The 16,076-nt window shown below is 36.6% G+C and overlaps 1 protein-coding gene across 2 annotated transcripts in view; it reads left to right on the top strand.

Moving 5' to 3' along the window:
- The window catches only part of LOC110291960 (arylacetamide deacetylase-like 2), a 72,652-nt gene extending 57,483 nt beyond the window's left edge, over window positions 1-15,169 (top strand). For both annotated transcript variants that reach the window (XM_085835344.1, XM_021159140.1), the window contains 4 exons: window positions 6,057-6,279; window positions 7,476-7,545; window positions 9,298-9,469; window positions 14,573-15,169. In XM_085835344.1, coding sequence (XP_085691470.1) covers window positions 6,057-6,279; window positions 7,476-7,545; window positions 9,298-9,469; window positions 14,573-15,169 — 1,062 coding nt within the window. The remainder of the gene's footprint in view (window positions 1-6,056; window positions 6,280-7,475; window positions 7,546-9,297; window positions 9,470-14,572) is intronic.
- The last annotated feature ends 907 nt before the right edge of the window (window positions 15,170-16,076 follow it).

The raw sequence follows: 16,076 nt of genomic DNA, 5'->3' as shown, positions 1-16,076 counted from the left end.
ATGAAGGCCCCAAGGGACCCTCTCCAAGAAGCTCTCCTGGGCAGACCAGCCTCAGAGAGACCCAGGAAAGAAAATGGCTATCACAAATGAGTCCCAAGTCCTGGGGTCAGAACACTCCCTGGAGGCCGACTCTCCTCTGGTAGGGAAGGTACACTGATATCTGGGTCTCAGCTCTGCCTCCTGGCTGAGGATGAAGGCCCGGAGGGACCTTGTCTAAGAAGCTCTGTTGGTTCTGTGGTACATGCACTCTCCTGTGCAGATTGGTCTCTGAGAGACCCGGGATACAAGATGGCAAACACACCTGAGTCCTGGGGTCAGAGCCCTCCCTCAAAGTGACACATTTTATTGATTAAAAAATCTTTGTGGATATGTTTACCAATGAAACGTTTTTTCAAATTTTAATTAATGACAATATTATTCCTTTTCTTTTCCTCCCTCTAAATCCTCCAATATATCCCTTAACATACTCCTTCAAATTCATGGATATTTATTTATTTATTTATTTATTTATTTATTTATTTATTTATTGTTTTGTATGTATATATATTTATGTATAAACATATTCCTACATTGAAACTTTTCATCCATTATAATGCTCCCCATCATATGTTTTTTAGGGCGGTTTGTCACTGGAAGGCCAATTGGTTTGTTCTTCCCTGGGAAAGGCCATCTCTCCAGATTCCAGCTCTTTTATTATCTACAGTTTTGGAGTAGATCTGAAGCATCATGGCATTTTCCCTGTTCATTTTTAGTATATGCAATGCTATCATCCTTGTTCAGCTCCAGTTTGGTCTATCATGTTGATCAGACTGCATGGGTGTAGCTTCTGATATCAGTAGGAGACACAATCTCACAGCAAAGTTCCCTGATCCTCTGGCTTTTACAATCTTTACATCAGCCCTTCTGAAATGTTCCCTGAGCTTAATTTGGGAGTATTTTGTACATGTATCCTTTGGAACTGTGCTCTAAAACTCTAAAACTCTCCATTTACATTGGTTGTGGTTTTCTATAGTGGTTTCTGCCTGTTGCAATAAGTAAAATTTCCTTGACAAGCATTGGATATTACACTTCTCTCTCTCTCTCTCTCTCTCTCTCTCTCTATATATATATATATATATATATATATATATATATATATAATTGTTGGGGTTATGCTTATTTAATAAATTAGTGGTTGTAGATACTTCTCCAATATCCATGAATTCACTGTTCACTGTCACTGAGTAGTTAGATTTTTCAATACTGTGCATGGCTTCCTTCTTGTTAAGAAGGTCTTAAATCCAATTAGAGAGCTGTTGGTTAACACCAAGATATATTTGACACTGTTTCACATTTAGGATAATAATGACATGCTCATTCTTGACACAGTTCATAGTAATCAAAGCTAGGTAGGAATGTGAGTTCCCTCTCTTTTTGGAAGCTTGCATGACACCTTCTTATCCCATGTAATCTATTCTTCAGGAAGAGGTCTACTATGTCAGCTCTGGTTCAGGAGTCTATGGGCCCTAAAATTGATATTTTAGCATGCAATGACTATGTTAAAAGCCACTAAGTTATTTACTAGTGGCTCATTACTTCAATTAAGTTTTTAAACTTTTGTGTTCCACTTTGAAGAGATCACTGTTATTTCTACTTCTAAAATGAAGTGCAGAGAGTAAGTAAAACACTTAAAAACTCTAAAACTTGTATTTCTTTACTCTGTGTCCAAAATGTCCCTTAAGTTATCAGGGAGAGATGGCTCAGCACTTAAGATCATTTGGTCCCTTGCAGAGGACCTGTGTTTGATTGCTAGCATGACTTTTAAAACAATAGGAAATTATTACATGTTCTTTTATTTCCTTTCCTTAGTACTAGTAAATGATGCAACTAATTATCAAAATAAGAAAAGTGTTAAGTTGTGTCTTAATTAGGGTTTTATTGCTTTTAAGAGACACCATGACTAAGGTCAATCTTATAAAAGACAATAAATTTGGAGTATTTTACAGGTTCAGAGGTTCAGTTCATTTTAATCATACCAGGAAGGTTGACAGTGTCTAGGCAGGCAGACATGTTACTGGAGGACAATGTTAAAAGTCCAAAGTTTAGTTATTTCTGAGATTCATTCAATCAAAAGACAGAACCTAAATATCCCAGGATGTACATTACCATTCCAAAATATCATAGTGAAGAAATACTGGACCAATCAAAACTAATAACTAGCTAGGGGAATGTCTAAACTATGCATCTCTTTGTCTGATGTCAAAGTACTCTTCAGATCTCCAATTCCTTTCATCTTTGTTGATTGTAACAGCCTTTTTTCTCCTGGGCTAGTTCCATTCCCTGTTGGCAGCTCAGCTCCTCAGCAGGTATCCCACAGCTCTGACATCTCTAACCTGTTGAGGTCTCTAAGGTAAATTCAACTTTGCAGCTTCTTTTTTTAATACCTAGGATGCAAATATGAACTTCTGGGCTTCTCAAAAAGGCTGGAGTCACGTCTCCAGCTCTGCCTTCTGTATCACTCTAGGCCTGTTTGACTCTACTCCAGTGCTGATGCTGTTCTTGGTGATCATCCCACAGTACTGACACCTCCTATACAATGAAGCCTTCCATTGCAACTAGGCTTTACCAACAGCCTCTCAAAGGCTTTTGTTATGTTACCAAGCTTCTACTTCTTTGCATGACCCCTTAAGTCCTGGGTCATCAACTAAAAAGGAGGCTGTATCTTCAACAGTGGCCTTCCCTTGTCTTTCACAGTACCAACCCTCTGCTGCTCTTCATGAACCCTTTATCCTTCAAAACCATAAACACTTAGGTAATTCTTATACATTACCAATTCCAGCTGCAGCATGAGCTAAAATCTTGAATATCTCTGGAACAGTTTTTTTTTGTGTGTGCTCAGAAAGCATTTCCCAGAAGATTTTGCTTTAGTGATGTTGGTCTCTTCATAATCACCACTAAGTTTTTAGTTCTAGTTAGCAAACATCAATTGTCCAAGTAGTCTCTTTGACTCTTCACTATAAAGCCAGAGCAACATGGCAAAAGTAACCAGGTTCTGCTGCTTGCTGGGGCTGGAACACACTCCCTTGTTCTGTTACATTATTACCAGCCTTCTGTGTTTCAACTCCTTTACTACCTAAGTTTGGCTGACCTGGACCTTGCTCAGTAGCTTGACATTGACCTCAGATCTGCATGCCTCTATTATTTATCACTACTGCTCCATAGTACAGCTGGAGGTCAGGGATAATGATTCCAACAGAAGTTCTTTCGTTGTTCAAGAGTGTTTTGGCTATCCTGGGTTTTGTGTTTTTCCATATGAAGTTGAAAAAAATTTTTTTCACATTTGTGAAGAATTGTGTTGGAATTTTGATGGGAATATAATTGAATCTGTACAATTATATGTATTAATAAATAGATAGGACAGCAAAAGAGTTCTCCATGTCATACAATAAAACAATATATTTATAAAACAAAGAAAGTATATTGAATGCTATGAACAAACAAACAAACAACAAACAAACAAACAAATACAAGCCACATGTAAAGACATCTATCAGAATAGCACCAGGCTTTTACAACAGGGAGTTTATAAACCAAAGGCCCTAAACTTATATTCTACCAATTCTAAAATATCACAGATGCTAACCCAAACTATTACACCAGTCATAACTGAAAAAGAAAGAAAAGCTTTCCATGATTTAAGGGGTATATGAGACTACTAAACCTGCTCTAAAGATGGCAACAGAAAGAAAATTTTGCTTTAAAGAGAAAGCTAAATAAATCCAAGAAAGCACAATGAATAAATAAATGATTCCTTAACAGCTAATTTAAAAAGGTCTAAGAAAACATCACCACAATAAAATGACAAGAACTAAAATTCTTTCCCACACAATAATTTATTTATTCACTTTGCATCCTGATTGAAGCACCTATTCCCCCCTCTCCTCCCAGTCCTGCCATTACAATTTTTTCCTTGTATTATCCTTCCCCTTCTCTGGGGAGAGGGAAAGATTCTTCCTCCAGTATCACCCCAGCCTGTGACAGGCATCAAGACTCAGAAGGACTAAGCACATCCTTTCCTGCTAAGGCCCAAACAAGCAAACTAAGAACTCTTAATATAGTGTCAATTCTCCAACAGATTAACAGACAGGTTGTAAAACACATAATCAAATGGGATTAGGAAACAGGATCCAATCCTTGGCTTCCTCCAAGAAATATACCACAGCAGAAACAATAGATACTCCTTAGAGTAAAAAGATTTAAAAAGGTATTCTGAACAAATGCAACCAAGAAACAAGTGTGCATGGCTATTCTAATCCCTGGGAAATGGAATTCAAGACAAAACTAGTTTTCCATACTCATTAAAGAAAAGTTAATCATGAGACTATTATATTTCTAAAGATTTATGTCACAAACAGGAGCACATAGTTTCCTAAAAGAATTGCTATTTCATCTAAAACTTATAGATTGACTCACCCTAGTGCAGTGATAATGGGTGGCTTCAGTACCTTACTCTAATTAATATACAGGCAATTCACACAAAATTAAACAGAGAAATTCTGATGTTAAATGACCTCATAAATCAAATGAATCCAAAAGACATCTACAGAGTATCCCACCCCAACCTAAAAGAATACATTTTCTTTTCAGCACCCCATGTCAGTTCCTCCAAAATCTACCACATATAAGGATAAAAAGCAAATTTCACTTAATACCGTATAGTTAAATTAACACTGAATCCTATTGGATCAAAAAGTAATAAAGGAGCGTATCAACAATAATAGTAACTACAGAAGGTAAACAAGCTTTTGAAAACTAAGTAGCACATTGCTTAATGATAACTGGGTCTGTGGAGAAGTCAAGAAGAAAATCAATATTTTATAAATTGTTTGACAGTTTCATACATTTATATGATACTTTCCTCTAATTCATGACATTCCTTCTGCTGGAACCCTCTGAATAAGTCATACCTTTACAGTCATACCTTCTTTTTGTGAGGTTACCTGGGTTTAATTAGTTTCATATTGGAATATTGCAAGAGATTACTTTATATAAGAAGGGTAAATTATCAGTGTGTATATCACTGAAGAAAATGACAGAACCTCTCCCAGAAAACATTGAATGAGCATAGTTCCTATAGTTATCATGGGACTTCAGAGTCCCCGCTGCCATGCCCTGGAGGAAAAGCTGATGGGACCAATCTCATATAGTTCTTATATGGGTAACCATATTGAGATACCTCTAGTTCCCTTTTTCTTTTTTTCTTTGCATCTAAATAATTCCTAATAATCTAATCCATGTTGTTTCTGAATTAAACATAATAGCTCTTATTTACTCATATTGAGATATCTCTAGTTCCCTTTTTCTTTTTTTCTTTGCATCTAAATAATTCCTAATAATCCAATCCATGTTGTTTCTGAATTAAACATAATAGCTCTTATTTACTCTAAATATTTTCTTCATTAATTTGTCTCTGAGCTTGTCTAATGATATTTTAATATGTATTATTTGAGAATCTCATATATATGTACAATACTTTACAATCAAATCTATCGTCCAATCTCCCCATCCAAATTCTTCAGATTCCTACCACACCATATCTCCCTTTCAATTTCATGTTAAAAAGGGTTGGGGGAAGGGTGAGTCTAATTCAAGTTGTTCCTATGTGCGTGGTTAAAGACCATCTACAAGTGGCAGAATAATCTATTAAGAGTCAAACACCCTCAGGAAAATGACTCTTTGTTTTCTACTAGCTAATTGCTCCTTAGCATGGAAAGGTCCTACTGAGTCACTCACTCCTACTTACTGGAAAGTTGACTGGCATAATCTCTGTCAGGCAGTCACAGCAGATGTGAGGTCACAAGTACAGCATCCTATAAGGTCCAGAAGACTGATTTTAGAATTCATCCTCAAGTTTAGGGCATTTATAGTCTACCTCCTCTTTTTGGACATCCCTTAATCAAGAGGAGGGATGTACACGAATATGGAATCTTCATATCACTTACTCGTTTTTACACTGCATCTGTACATACATTTGATAAAAATCAAAATATTCAATGTTTAAATTTTTGTTTCCATAGGGCAAAATATTTGAAAACACGGATCTTATGAAATATGAAGAATTTTTGTCCTTATTTGTGAGAATACAACTGACAAAACCAGTTTCAGATGAAAACATCACAGTGATTGACACAGACTTCAGTGACATCCCTGTTCGTCTGTATTTACCCAAAAGGAAATCTGAAAGGCAGAGACCAGCTGTCATTTATATTCATGGTGGTGCCTTTACCCTAGGAAGCTGCAGTAAGTTTGTTTTTTTGTTTTTTTGACATAAGAATTAATTACATTGCATCTAGCTATTCTGAACTGTGCTTTTGCTTCTCATGGCCTTACCACAGTTTTTACTGCAATGAGTTCCTTCTTCCCTTGAGCACTTAATAGTAGTCATTATGTTTGTGTTTATATAATGAAGACCATTTAACACTCCAAGTGAATTGGTTTCCATTTATATGTAAAAGGAATTTTGACATAGCTTTCTGCTCAGGTGTTAACCACAAATTTTAGCCTTCTTTTTTATCTTCTTCCTTGTGAGTATGTAACAGGGAAGAGCACACCAATTGGTTATCCAATATCAAATTGTTAGTAGCATTATACAGACTAGACTAAGCAGGTTATATTTAGAACTATATGTAGGTATATATATACAAAAATATGCATGTAATGACAATTAAAATGACCATGAATTTGAAAGAGAGAAAAGACAGGTATTTGGGAGACTCCAGAAGGAGAAAATTAAAAGAGAAATTATGTAATTGCATTATAATATCAAATATTTTTAAAAAGTTAAAATGTACAAAATTAGAAATAAGAAAGTCTTAAAACACTAATTATGGCAAAAACCTGAATTTATGAAAATAAAAATTCTGTTTAAGCTCAACTTCTAACCACAGTTGTAGGAAATATACTATCTAGGAGTTACAGAGTCAAGGCATAACTTTTTTCTTTCTTGAGAAATAAAGTATTCAACCAAAGAACATGGAAAACAATGTACCTATTGGTAATCAAGCATTTTTACTATGCCCATAGTTCCTGCTAATGTGTCATCATGAGTGCAAAATTGCCTGATATAGTTTCTATTAGTTTTGCTTAATCAAAGGCTTCTCCACATGAAACGGACTCAGAGAGAAGCAGAGTGTAATGCATGGGGGCATATCTACACCAACGGTATTTCTTCAATGGAGCAATACCTTGAAAGTGGAGAAATTGTTCTGTTTATCCCAAAGTAGGCTAGCAAAATACAACAAGGTTCTCCCATTGTGACCAAGCAGATTTTGCCTAACTATAGTGACTACAAAAAATATGGGTGTTACATGGTTAATTCTTAGAGTTGTCTCAGTCCATCAGAGTTCACATTTTTATAGCCATTCTTAGATGTACCTGTGTTTCCATTGCTGGATAATCCACCAAGCACAGCTGTGTTTTTATCTTTCTCATTTCAGAGATGCTTCCCTATGATTATCTGAACCGATGGACAGCAAACAAGCTTGATGCTGTTGTTGTGGGAATAGAGTAAGAAAACATAATTTCCCTGTTATGGTCATAGCCTTCCCAGAATAGGCTTAGTTTAAAAAACAAGTCAACTAAACCTCAAAAAAAAATGTCTGAATCCATGTTCTGATGTTAATGTTTAAATTATTTTTTCTTATCTAGAAAATATAGCCACAACAGTCTTGGGATGTGTTTTATTTGAGTTACTAATAAGAACAATGTAGGTTAGAATTGTCCACTGATTTAGTAATATTAGATGACAAATGTTGGTACCATATAAATATTTTAAGTGTTCCCCAAATAATAACTTTCGTATATCATGACTCCAGCCAGAATTTTTTACCACACACCAAAGACAGGAAGGTGCCCATTACTTTAATTTGTACTGGGCTTACTCAATATATATGAAACCTTCATCATGAGGGTAAATCTTTCCTGCCAACTCTATAGTACAGAAATTTCACAATTATAGACATATCTGAATATACTAAAAGAAATTTCTTGGCTACAAATGTAATAGAATCAAGTAAACATACTGAAGGAATCAGTGATGTCATCATAACCATTCCTTGAAGTAATCAGAATAATTATTGTTTTTTAAGAAATAAATGACTTACAATCTTAAGGATGGTCTATCTTTACTCTTGTCATTTCAACCAAGTCTACCACATTATCATTCTATACAATCTTTTAAAATGATGTATTATGTTGAATTTTCTTTAATAAATCTATATTTCTTTAGTACTTGTACTTACTTACCTTGGTATATATATTCATATTTTAAAATTTACTTTATTTTTAATGCTATGTTAAAACATTTAGGCTCTATTTGAAATATAAAGCAATGACCATCTAAATAACATTGCTTATATTGGTGTATAAATAACTGAATAATTCTAAAGGTTTAAAATTATAGAGGAAAATAATACGACAGTCTAATTGAGGTGTGCTGCTATAGCAGAACACACACACATACACACACAGAGAGAGAATACAAGATACAATAGTATTTTGTCTCAATAATTAACTTATAGTATTTTGGTAAGATCCATTAGTATACTTACATAATATTAAGATATACTTAAATATAGAAATACTATATATTATTCTATAATTAAATAATTATTAAATAATTAAGTGATATTCTCATATTGATTCAAATTCTTAGGGTAGTCATATAAAATTCTTCATTTTTATAGAATTCTGACAAATTCTGGGTTTTTTTTTTTTTTTGGTTTTTTGAGACAGGGTTTCTCTAAGAAGCCTTGACTGTCCTGGAACTCACTCTGTAGACCAGGCTGGCCTCAAACTCAGAAATTCGTCTGCCTCTGCCTCCCAAGTGCTGGAATTAAAGGCATGGGCCACCATACCCCGCCTGACTTAAATTTTTGAATGAAGGTAAATGATTGTACCTATTTTTAATCAGATACCATATTCTCCAATTTTACATTTTCCGCGGACTTCTATAATAATCATGAAGTGCTTTTAAGTCACAAACTTCACTGAGGGCATGGTGAATTCTACAGAGTTTATGAGGGTAAAGATTCATCCTCTCTCAGTCATCCTACCATAGGAACAATATTTGAAACCCTTTAAATCAGAGTCTGTTTCTTGTTTTAAAACAGGAGCTATTACTAAGTCCAGGTTTATTGATGAAATTGAACGTTCAAAGTAAGAACAAAATTTTATTAATATATCTGTTGGTGAAGCTGAGAGATCATTGTATGTATACGTTTAATCATGGTGCTTTCTTTGTTTGATTTTTCTTTGAAGCTACAGACTTGCTCCTCAGTATCCATTCCCAACTGCCCTTGAAGATTGTGTTCTTGTGATAAAGTACTTTCTCCAGGACACAATTCTTAAAAAGTATGGAGTAGATCCCACTCGCATTTGTATTTCTGGAGACAGTTCTGGAGGTACACTGGCAACAGCAGCAATTCAATTGGTATGTTGTGTTGACGAAGATGTTTGACTATTCGGTCCTAGTGCTGTCACTCTGAGACCACCACTGCTCCTGTGCTAACAGGCTTTCTCCTTGCTTGCTTTTATTCTGTATATCTCACTTTACCTGCTGTACCAGGTACCACAAGCAAACTTTGCTCTACCCTTTTTTCTACCTGACTCTACATTTCTTTGAAATAGCTAATGAAATATTATGAGGTAGCCTACAAGACAAATCTGGAACTAATTCAAATATTTTAAGACAATGTTTGATAGTCAGATCACATCTTTGCTGGCATGAAGCTTTTCTGGTTGAGGAGACGTGGCTTAGCTATTCAACTGCAGTGTTTTCCCTCCACTGAACTGGTGGACATGAAGTTAGACAAATGGTCTCTGTATCTGTAGAATTTAATACTACATATATATTCCATTGTGATAAGTAAAAAGGGCTGGTGTGACCCACAAAGGCCTGTTGGAAAATGTGAAAAGCAGAGGTTTCATATAGATTCATTTCTGTACCCTTCAATTTCAGACACTTTTGTATAGGGGAGTTTTGTTATCCAGCTGAGTGACTGAGACTGATACTTCTGTAGCTGTTCCCAGGACTGTTCCACAGTCATAGATTAATTCAGGCCAAGTGAAGTTTTCTATAATTACTATTTTACAAAAACATCCCTGAGCTGGATGTCCTGGTTACCAGAGGATCTCTGGGAGATTCTTTTATGTGATATTCTGGAAATGTTTCAGTGTATTTGAATCCAAAATATGAGGTACAGACAGCTATTCGTATTGTAAAAGTTTAGTAGCTTTAATATGATCAGTATTGAGAAAGGTACCAAGTGTTTCAGGACTGCACAGGAATAGTAAAAGTTGAATTCCAATTTTCCTTAGTTTTTTCCTTTCAGGCTTAAAGTTTAAGCTCTTAATTTACTGGCATTTCTTTTGTTCTTTTGATTTAAAGCTTTGGAAAATTTGAACTCTTCAAAAAAAAAAGTCGATTTTTTTTCTTTTCCTTTCTTTATTTTAAACTCCATATTTTATTCCCCTCCCTCTTCCCTCTGATTGTTCCACATCTCGTACTGGACTCAACTCACCTATAAAAAGACAAACTACATTTGGTGGCTGATTATGGGATGGATTCCTGGGTCAAGTAGTCTCTGGATGGTCCATCCTTTTGTCTGAGCTCCAAACTTTGTCTCAGTAACTCCTTCCATGGGTATTTTGTTCCCTATTCTAAGGAGGAATTAAGTATCCACACATTGGTCTTCCTTCTTCTTGATTTTCTTGTGTCTTGCAAATTGTATCTTGGGTATTCTAAGTTTCTGGGCTAATATCCACTTATCAGTGAGTGCATATCAAGTGACTTCTTTTGTGATTGGGTTACCTCACTCAGGATGATGCCCTCCAGGTCCATCCATTTGCTCAAGAATTTCATAAATTCATTGCTTTTAATAGCTGAGTAGTACTCCATTGTGTAAATGTACTACATTTTCTGAATCCATTCCTCTGTTGAGGGACATCTGGGTTCTTTCCAGCCTCTGGCTATTATAAATAAGGCTGCAATGAACATAGTGGAGCATGTGTCTTTATTACCAGTTGGAACATCTTCTGGGTATATGCCCAGGAGAGGTATTTCTGAATCTTCTGGTAGTACTATGTCCAATTTTTTGAGGAGCCACCAGACTGATTTCCAGAGTAGTTGTACAAGCTTGCAATCCCTCCAGCAATGGAGGAATGTTCCTCTTTCTCCACATCCTCGCCAGCATCTGCTGTCACCTGAATTTTTGATCTTAGCCATTCTGACTGGTGTGAGGTAGAATCTCCAGGTTGTTTTGATTTGCATTTCCCTGATGATTAAGGATGTTGAACATTTTTTTTTCAAGTGCTTCTCAGCCCTTAGGTATTCCTCAGTTGAGAATTCTTTGTTTAGCTCTGGACCCCATTTCTTAATGGGGATATTTGAATTTCTGGAGTGAGGCTTATTGAGCTCTTTGTATATATTGGATATTAGTCCCCTATGAGATTTAAGATTGGTAAAAATCCTTTCCCAATCTGTTGGTGGCCTTTTTTTCTTATTAACAGTATCTTTTGCCTTACAGAAGCTTTGCAATTTTATGAGGTCCTATTCATTGATTCTTGATTATACAGCACAAGCCTTTGCTGTTCTGTTTAGGAATTTTACCCCTGTGCCTGTGGCCTCCCTTCCCCCCAGCCTGGAACCTGCCTGCTCAAGGGTGGAGCTACCGGCTCATTCGTCCTGCCACGCCCACTGCTGGAACCTGCCCTTGCTGCCTGGAGGCACACACGTGTTCGTCCTGCTACTGGACCCTGAGTTACTTGGTGGGAAATTGGGTTCCCTCCCCCTTCCTTTATAAACTGAGTGTCTGGAAATATTAAATTGAGTCTTGATCCGAATGTTGTCTTGACTCCATTGTTTCTTCCGCCCCGTCTAGATTCCTCTCTTTGAAGGGAACTGCCATTCTCAGTGAGCCGTTCGTGTTGTGGACCGCGGGCGGGCCGCAACATGTGCCCATATCTTCGAGGCTTTTCCCCACTTTCTTCTCTATAAATTTCAGTGTCTCTGGTTTTTAGTGGAGTTTTGATCCACTTAGACTTGAGCTTTGTACAAGGAGATAAGAATGGGTCAATTTGCATATGCAAGATTTTGTTGAAAGGACCCTGATGTACCTGTCTTTTGTGAGGCTATGCCAGTGCCTGGCAAATACAGAAGTGGTTGCTCACAATCATCTATTGGATGGAACACAGGGGCCCCAATGGAGGAGCTATAGAAAGTACCCAAGGAGCTGAAGGGGTCTGCAACCCTATAGGAGGAACAAAAATATGAACTAACCAGTACCACCAGAGCTCGTGTCTCTAGCTGCAATGCATATGTAGAAGAAGATGGCCTAGTTGGCCATCACTGGGAAGAGAGGTCTCTTGGTCTTGCAAAGTTTATAAGCTGCAGTACAGGAGAATGAGAGGGCCAAGAAGTGGGAGTGGGTGGGTAAGGGAGCAGGGCAGGGTGAGGGTATAGGGGACTTTTGGGATAGCATTTGAAATGTAAATGAAGAAAATATCTAATAAAAATTGAAGAAATAAAAAAGACAAACTAGGGCTGGTGAGATGGCTCAGTGGGTAAGAGCACCCGACTGCTCTTCCGAAGGTCCAGAGTTCAAATCCCAGCAACCACATGGTGGCTCACAACCATCCGCAACAAGATCTGGCGCCCTCTTCTGGAATGTCTGAAGACAGCTACAGTGTACTTACATATAATAAATAAATAAATCTTAAAAAAAAAAAAGACAAACTAACACACTAGATAGGCAAACAAGATCCAGCATTTTGCTGCGTACAAGAAACATGTCTCAGAAAGCCCATTCTTGCCCATTTCCCTAACATGTGTTGCTTTTCACTTGATTTCCCTTTTTGTTTTCCTATAAATATGTACACATGTGCCTGTGAGTGTCTGGATATATGCTGGTTCATGCTCATATGTATGCACAAACGTGTAGAAATCAATACATTCCTCATTCAGTTTTTATCTCTTTTTAAGTAAGCTGTCTAACTAACCTGGAGTTCTGTGAAACTGCAGGATTAGGTAACATGCTGTCTATTCTCTGATCTTCTGATATACTGCATTCCCTTTTAGATCAAGACACCTCTAACACCACCAAAGAAGAGAGTCATTAGTCATACAATGTCATGGCTTACTTGAAATTTGGCTAACATGAATGAAGATATAAATATTAATGTCATTTCATTTTAATTTATTTAAAATAACCAGGTATATATGGGTTTGAGCTGCAGTCATAGATGGGTCTGAGACTGCACATTTGCTGTTCCTTTCCATAGATACTCATATATAGATTACATAAGGCAGAAAATTTGCCTAAAAATATGCCTGTCTGCACAAATTTCTTATCATTTGAATGTACAAATGAATATATGGAAAAGATTCTTTTTAATATAATCTCATTAAAATTTAAATTTTAGATTTTATTTTATAAAACACAAAATAGATTCTCTTAGGAAATACATTCTTTATCATATAGAACTTTGCTTCTATTGTGTGGGTGCATATTTTGGGATTGGTCAGTTGCTTTTCCTTATGTATTATGGAGATTTTAACTAATTCTTCCATTTTATTCAACTCAACTTCTTTAATGAGGGTGTGGCCTTGAGAACTCTAAATGGATCCTGAGATTCCCTGTGGAGGGCTACAGAGACAGAGTTTTGTGGATATGGCGCTGCTGCATAAGCACATGTGCTGCCTGAGTAATGAACATTAGTGACCCACTACATCTTCTCTCCTGCAGTGTGCATAACTAGAAAATGGAAGGAAAAGGAGTCTTCTTACACCTGCAAACTCAGGACAATTTTCATTTCTGGTAAAGACAGAGGCTGTATACACAAAGCATTCCTTACCTTTTCCTACTGTTTTTGACTTTTATATATTATCCTACATTTTCATAAATGTAGGATATTTGAATTGTTTTCCTTGCTAGGAGCCTGGCCAGGCATTTAGAGGAATGCTATTGATAAAAGCATAGCATCAGATGCTGCTCAAAGACTAATAATCCCTGGCCTTGTAATATTACTAGTGCTTTAATGAGCACTAGTCTCTTACTCTGTTACTCTCTTACTATTTAGCTTAAAAAACTGCTGGTTTCTTAGAATAAAAATTCTTTACAGAGGCAAATATGCATATATACACACTCCCATACACACACTCATTCACACACATACACACACACACACACATCATGACCACCACTATGACCACCACCACAACAAAACAAAACATTCAAAACTCAAATTTTAGAAAGTAGTTTGAGATATAGTTATGCTATCATCATCTCTGAGACTCCCTTGATCATGTTTGGTTATTACCTTACTGTGAATAACTGCATGGGTAGGAGAACATATATAATATTTTCACGTTGATGAATGTGGAATGATACAACCTCACATCTCTAAATTAATGAGTAAATATTGTGAAAATAATCGCTAGTGTTTAAAAGTTATGAATTTATTTACCCTGGGTTATCGATGCAAATATGCATCCCTTCTGTGTAAAAATCATTGAGTATTATTTTTATATTTACAGCTCCAGAATAATTCAGAACACAAAATTAAGGCACAAGCCTTGCTATATCCTGGACTACAGTTTATTGACAGCTTGATGCCATCTCATCGAGACTATGAACATGGTCCCTTTCTTTCAAGGGAGATAGCAATGAAGTTGGCATGCCTATATGTGACTGAAGACACAGCACTGGCCCAGGCTATACAGAGAAATGAACACATGCCCAAAGGATCAAGACACCTGTTCAAGTTTGTTAACTGGAGTGACTTCCTTCCTGAGAAGTATAAAAAGAACTATGTTTACACTGAACCCACTCTTGGGAAGCTAAATGTTTTCTATCCAGCACTTGTGGATAGCAGGCTATCCCCTTTGCTAGTCAATGACTCCCAGTTACAGAGTTTGCCATTAACGTACATCCTCACTTGTGAACATGACATCCTAAGAGATGATGGTCTTATTTACAAAACACGGCTTAGAAATGTTGGGGTTCAAGTTACTCATGACCACCTAGAAGAAGGGATACATGGAGCCATATCACTCATTACAGAGCCATACAATTTACATTTAGGATTAACAATAAGAGATAAGTATATCAGTTGGTTAGAAAAAAACTTATAAGTCAAGCATACATGTAGGTAATTTAATCTAAAGTTTAGTAAGCATGATTATAATTGGAATTATATTTAATCCACATTTAATTTAGCATAAAGATCATTGCATATATTTGAGAAATATATTTAATTTTCCCAGTGTTAGTTACTGATAAAATGGAGATATTCACTTATTATTTCCATTACTATTATGTATTATATTTTCATGGGTAATCTCTAGGAATTCAAAAAATACTAGCTCAGCATTAAAATCTGTTTATATGCAAATAACCAAGGCAGTTCTCAGGCTGTGATAAGAAACAAGTGATATTTCATCAAAGGTCCCTTCCTATGAGTCCTGGGAGTGTCTCACCTCCCAGGTCTCTGGTGCATTCTGGGGGCAGTTATCCCCCAACCTCCTATTTCCTGAGGTTGCCTGTTTACATTCTTTCTGCTGGCCCTTTTCCCTTGCGCAATACCAGATCAGGTCTCCCCCTTCCCATCCACTTTCCCTCCCAAGTCCCTCCTTCCCTACCTTCTTATGATTGCTTTCTTCTCTCTCTCTCAAGTGGGACTGAGGGGTCCTCACTTGGGCACTTTAGCTTGTTGAGCCTTTTGAATTCTGTGGACTGTACCTTGTGAATTCTTCCCTTCTCTTCTCTTCTCTTCTCTTCTCTTCTCTTCTCTTCTCTTCTCTTCTCTTCTCTTCTCTTCTCTTCTCTTCTCTTCTCTTCTCTTCTCTTCTCTTCTCTTCTCTCTCTTCTCTTTTCTCTTTTTGTGTATATTGTGGGTTTTTTTGTTGTTTTTTTGCTTTTTGTTTTGGCTAATATCCACTTATTAGTGAGTACATACCATGCATGTCCTTTTGAGTTTGAGTTACCTCACCCAGGATGCCCACCTCCAGCAGGAAGGCAGGACATCTGTGTGACTGTGGG

The sequence above is a fragment of the Mus caroli genome, unplaced genomic scaffold (genome assembly GCF_978045245.1).
Source record: "Mus caroli unplaced genomic scaffold, Mus_caroli_1 scaffold_3, whole genome shotgun sequence".
Lineage (NCBI taxonomy): Eukaryota > Metazoa > Chordata > Mammalia > Rodentia > Muridae > Mus > Mus caroli.
This window is presented reverse-complemented; position numbering and strand designations above follow the sequence as displayed.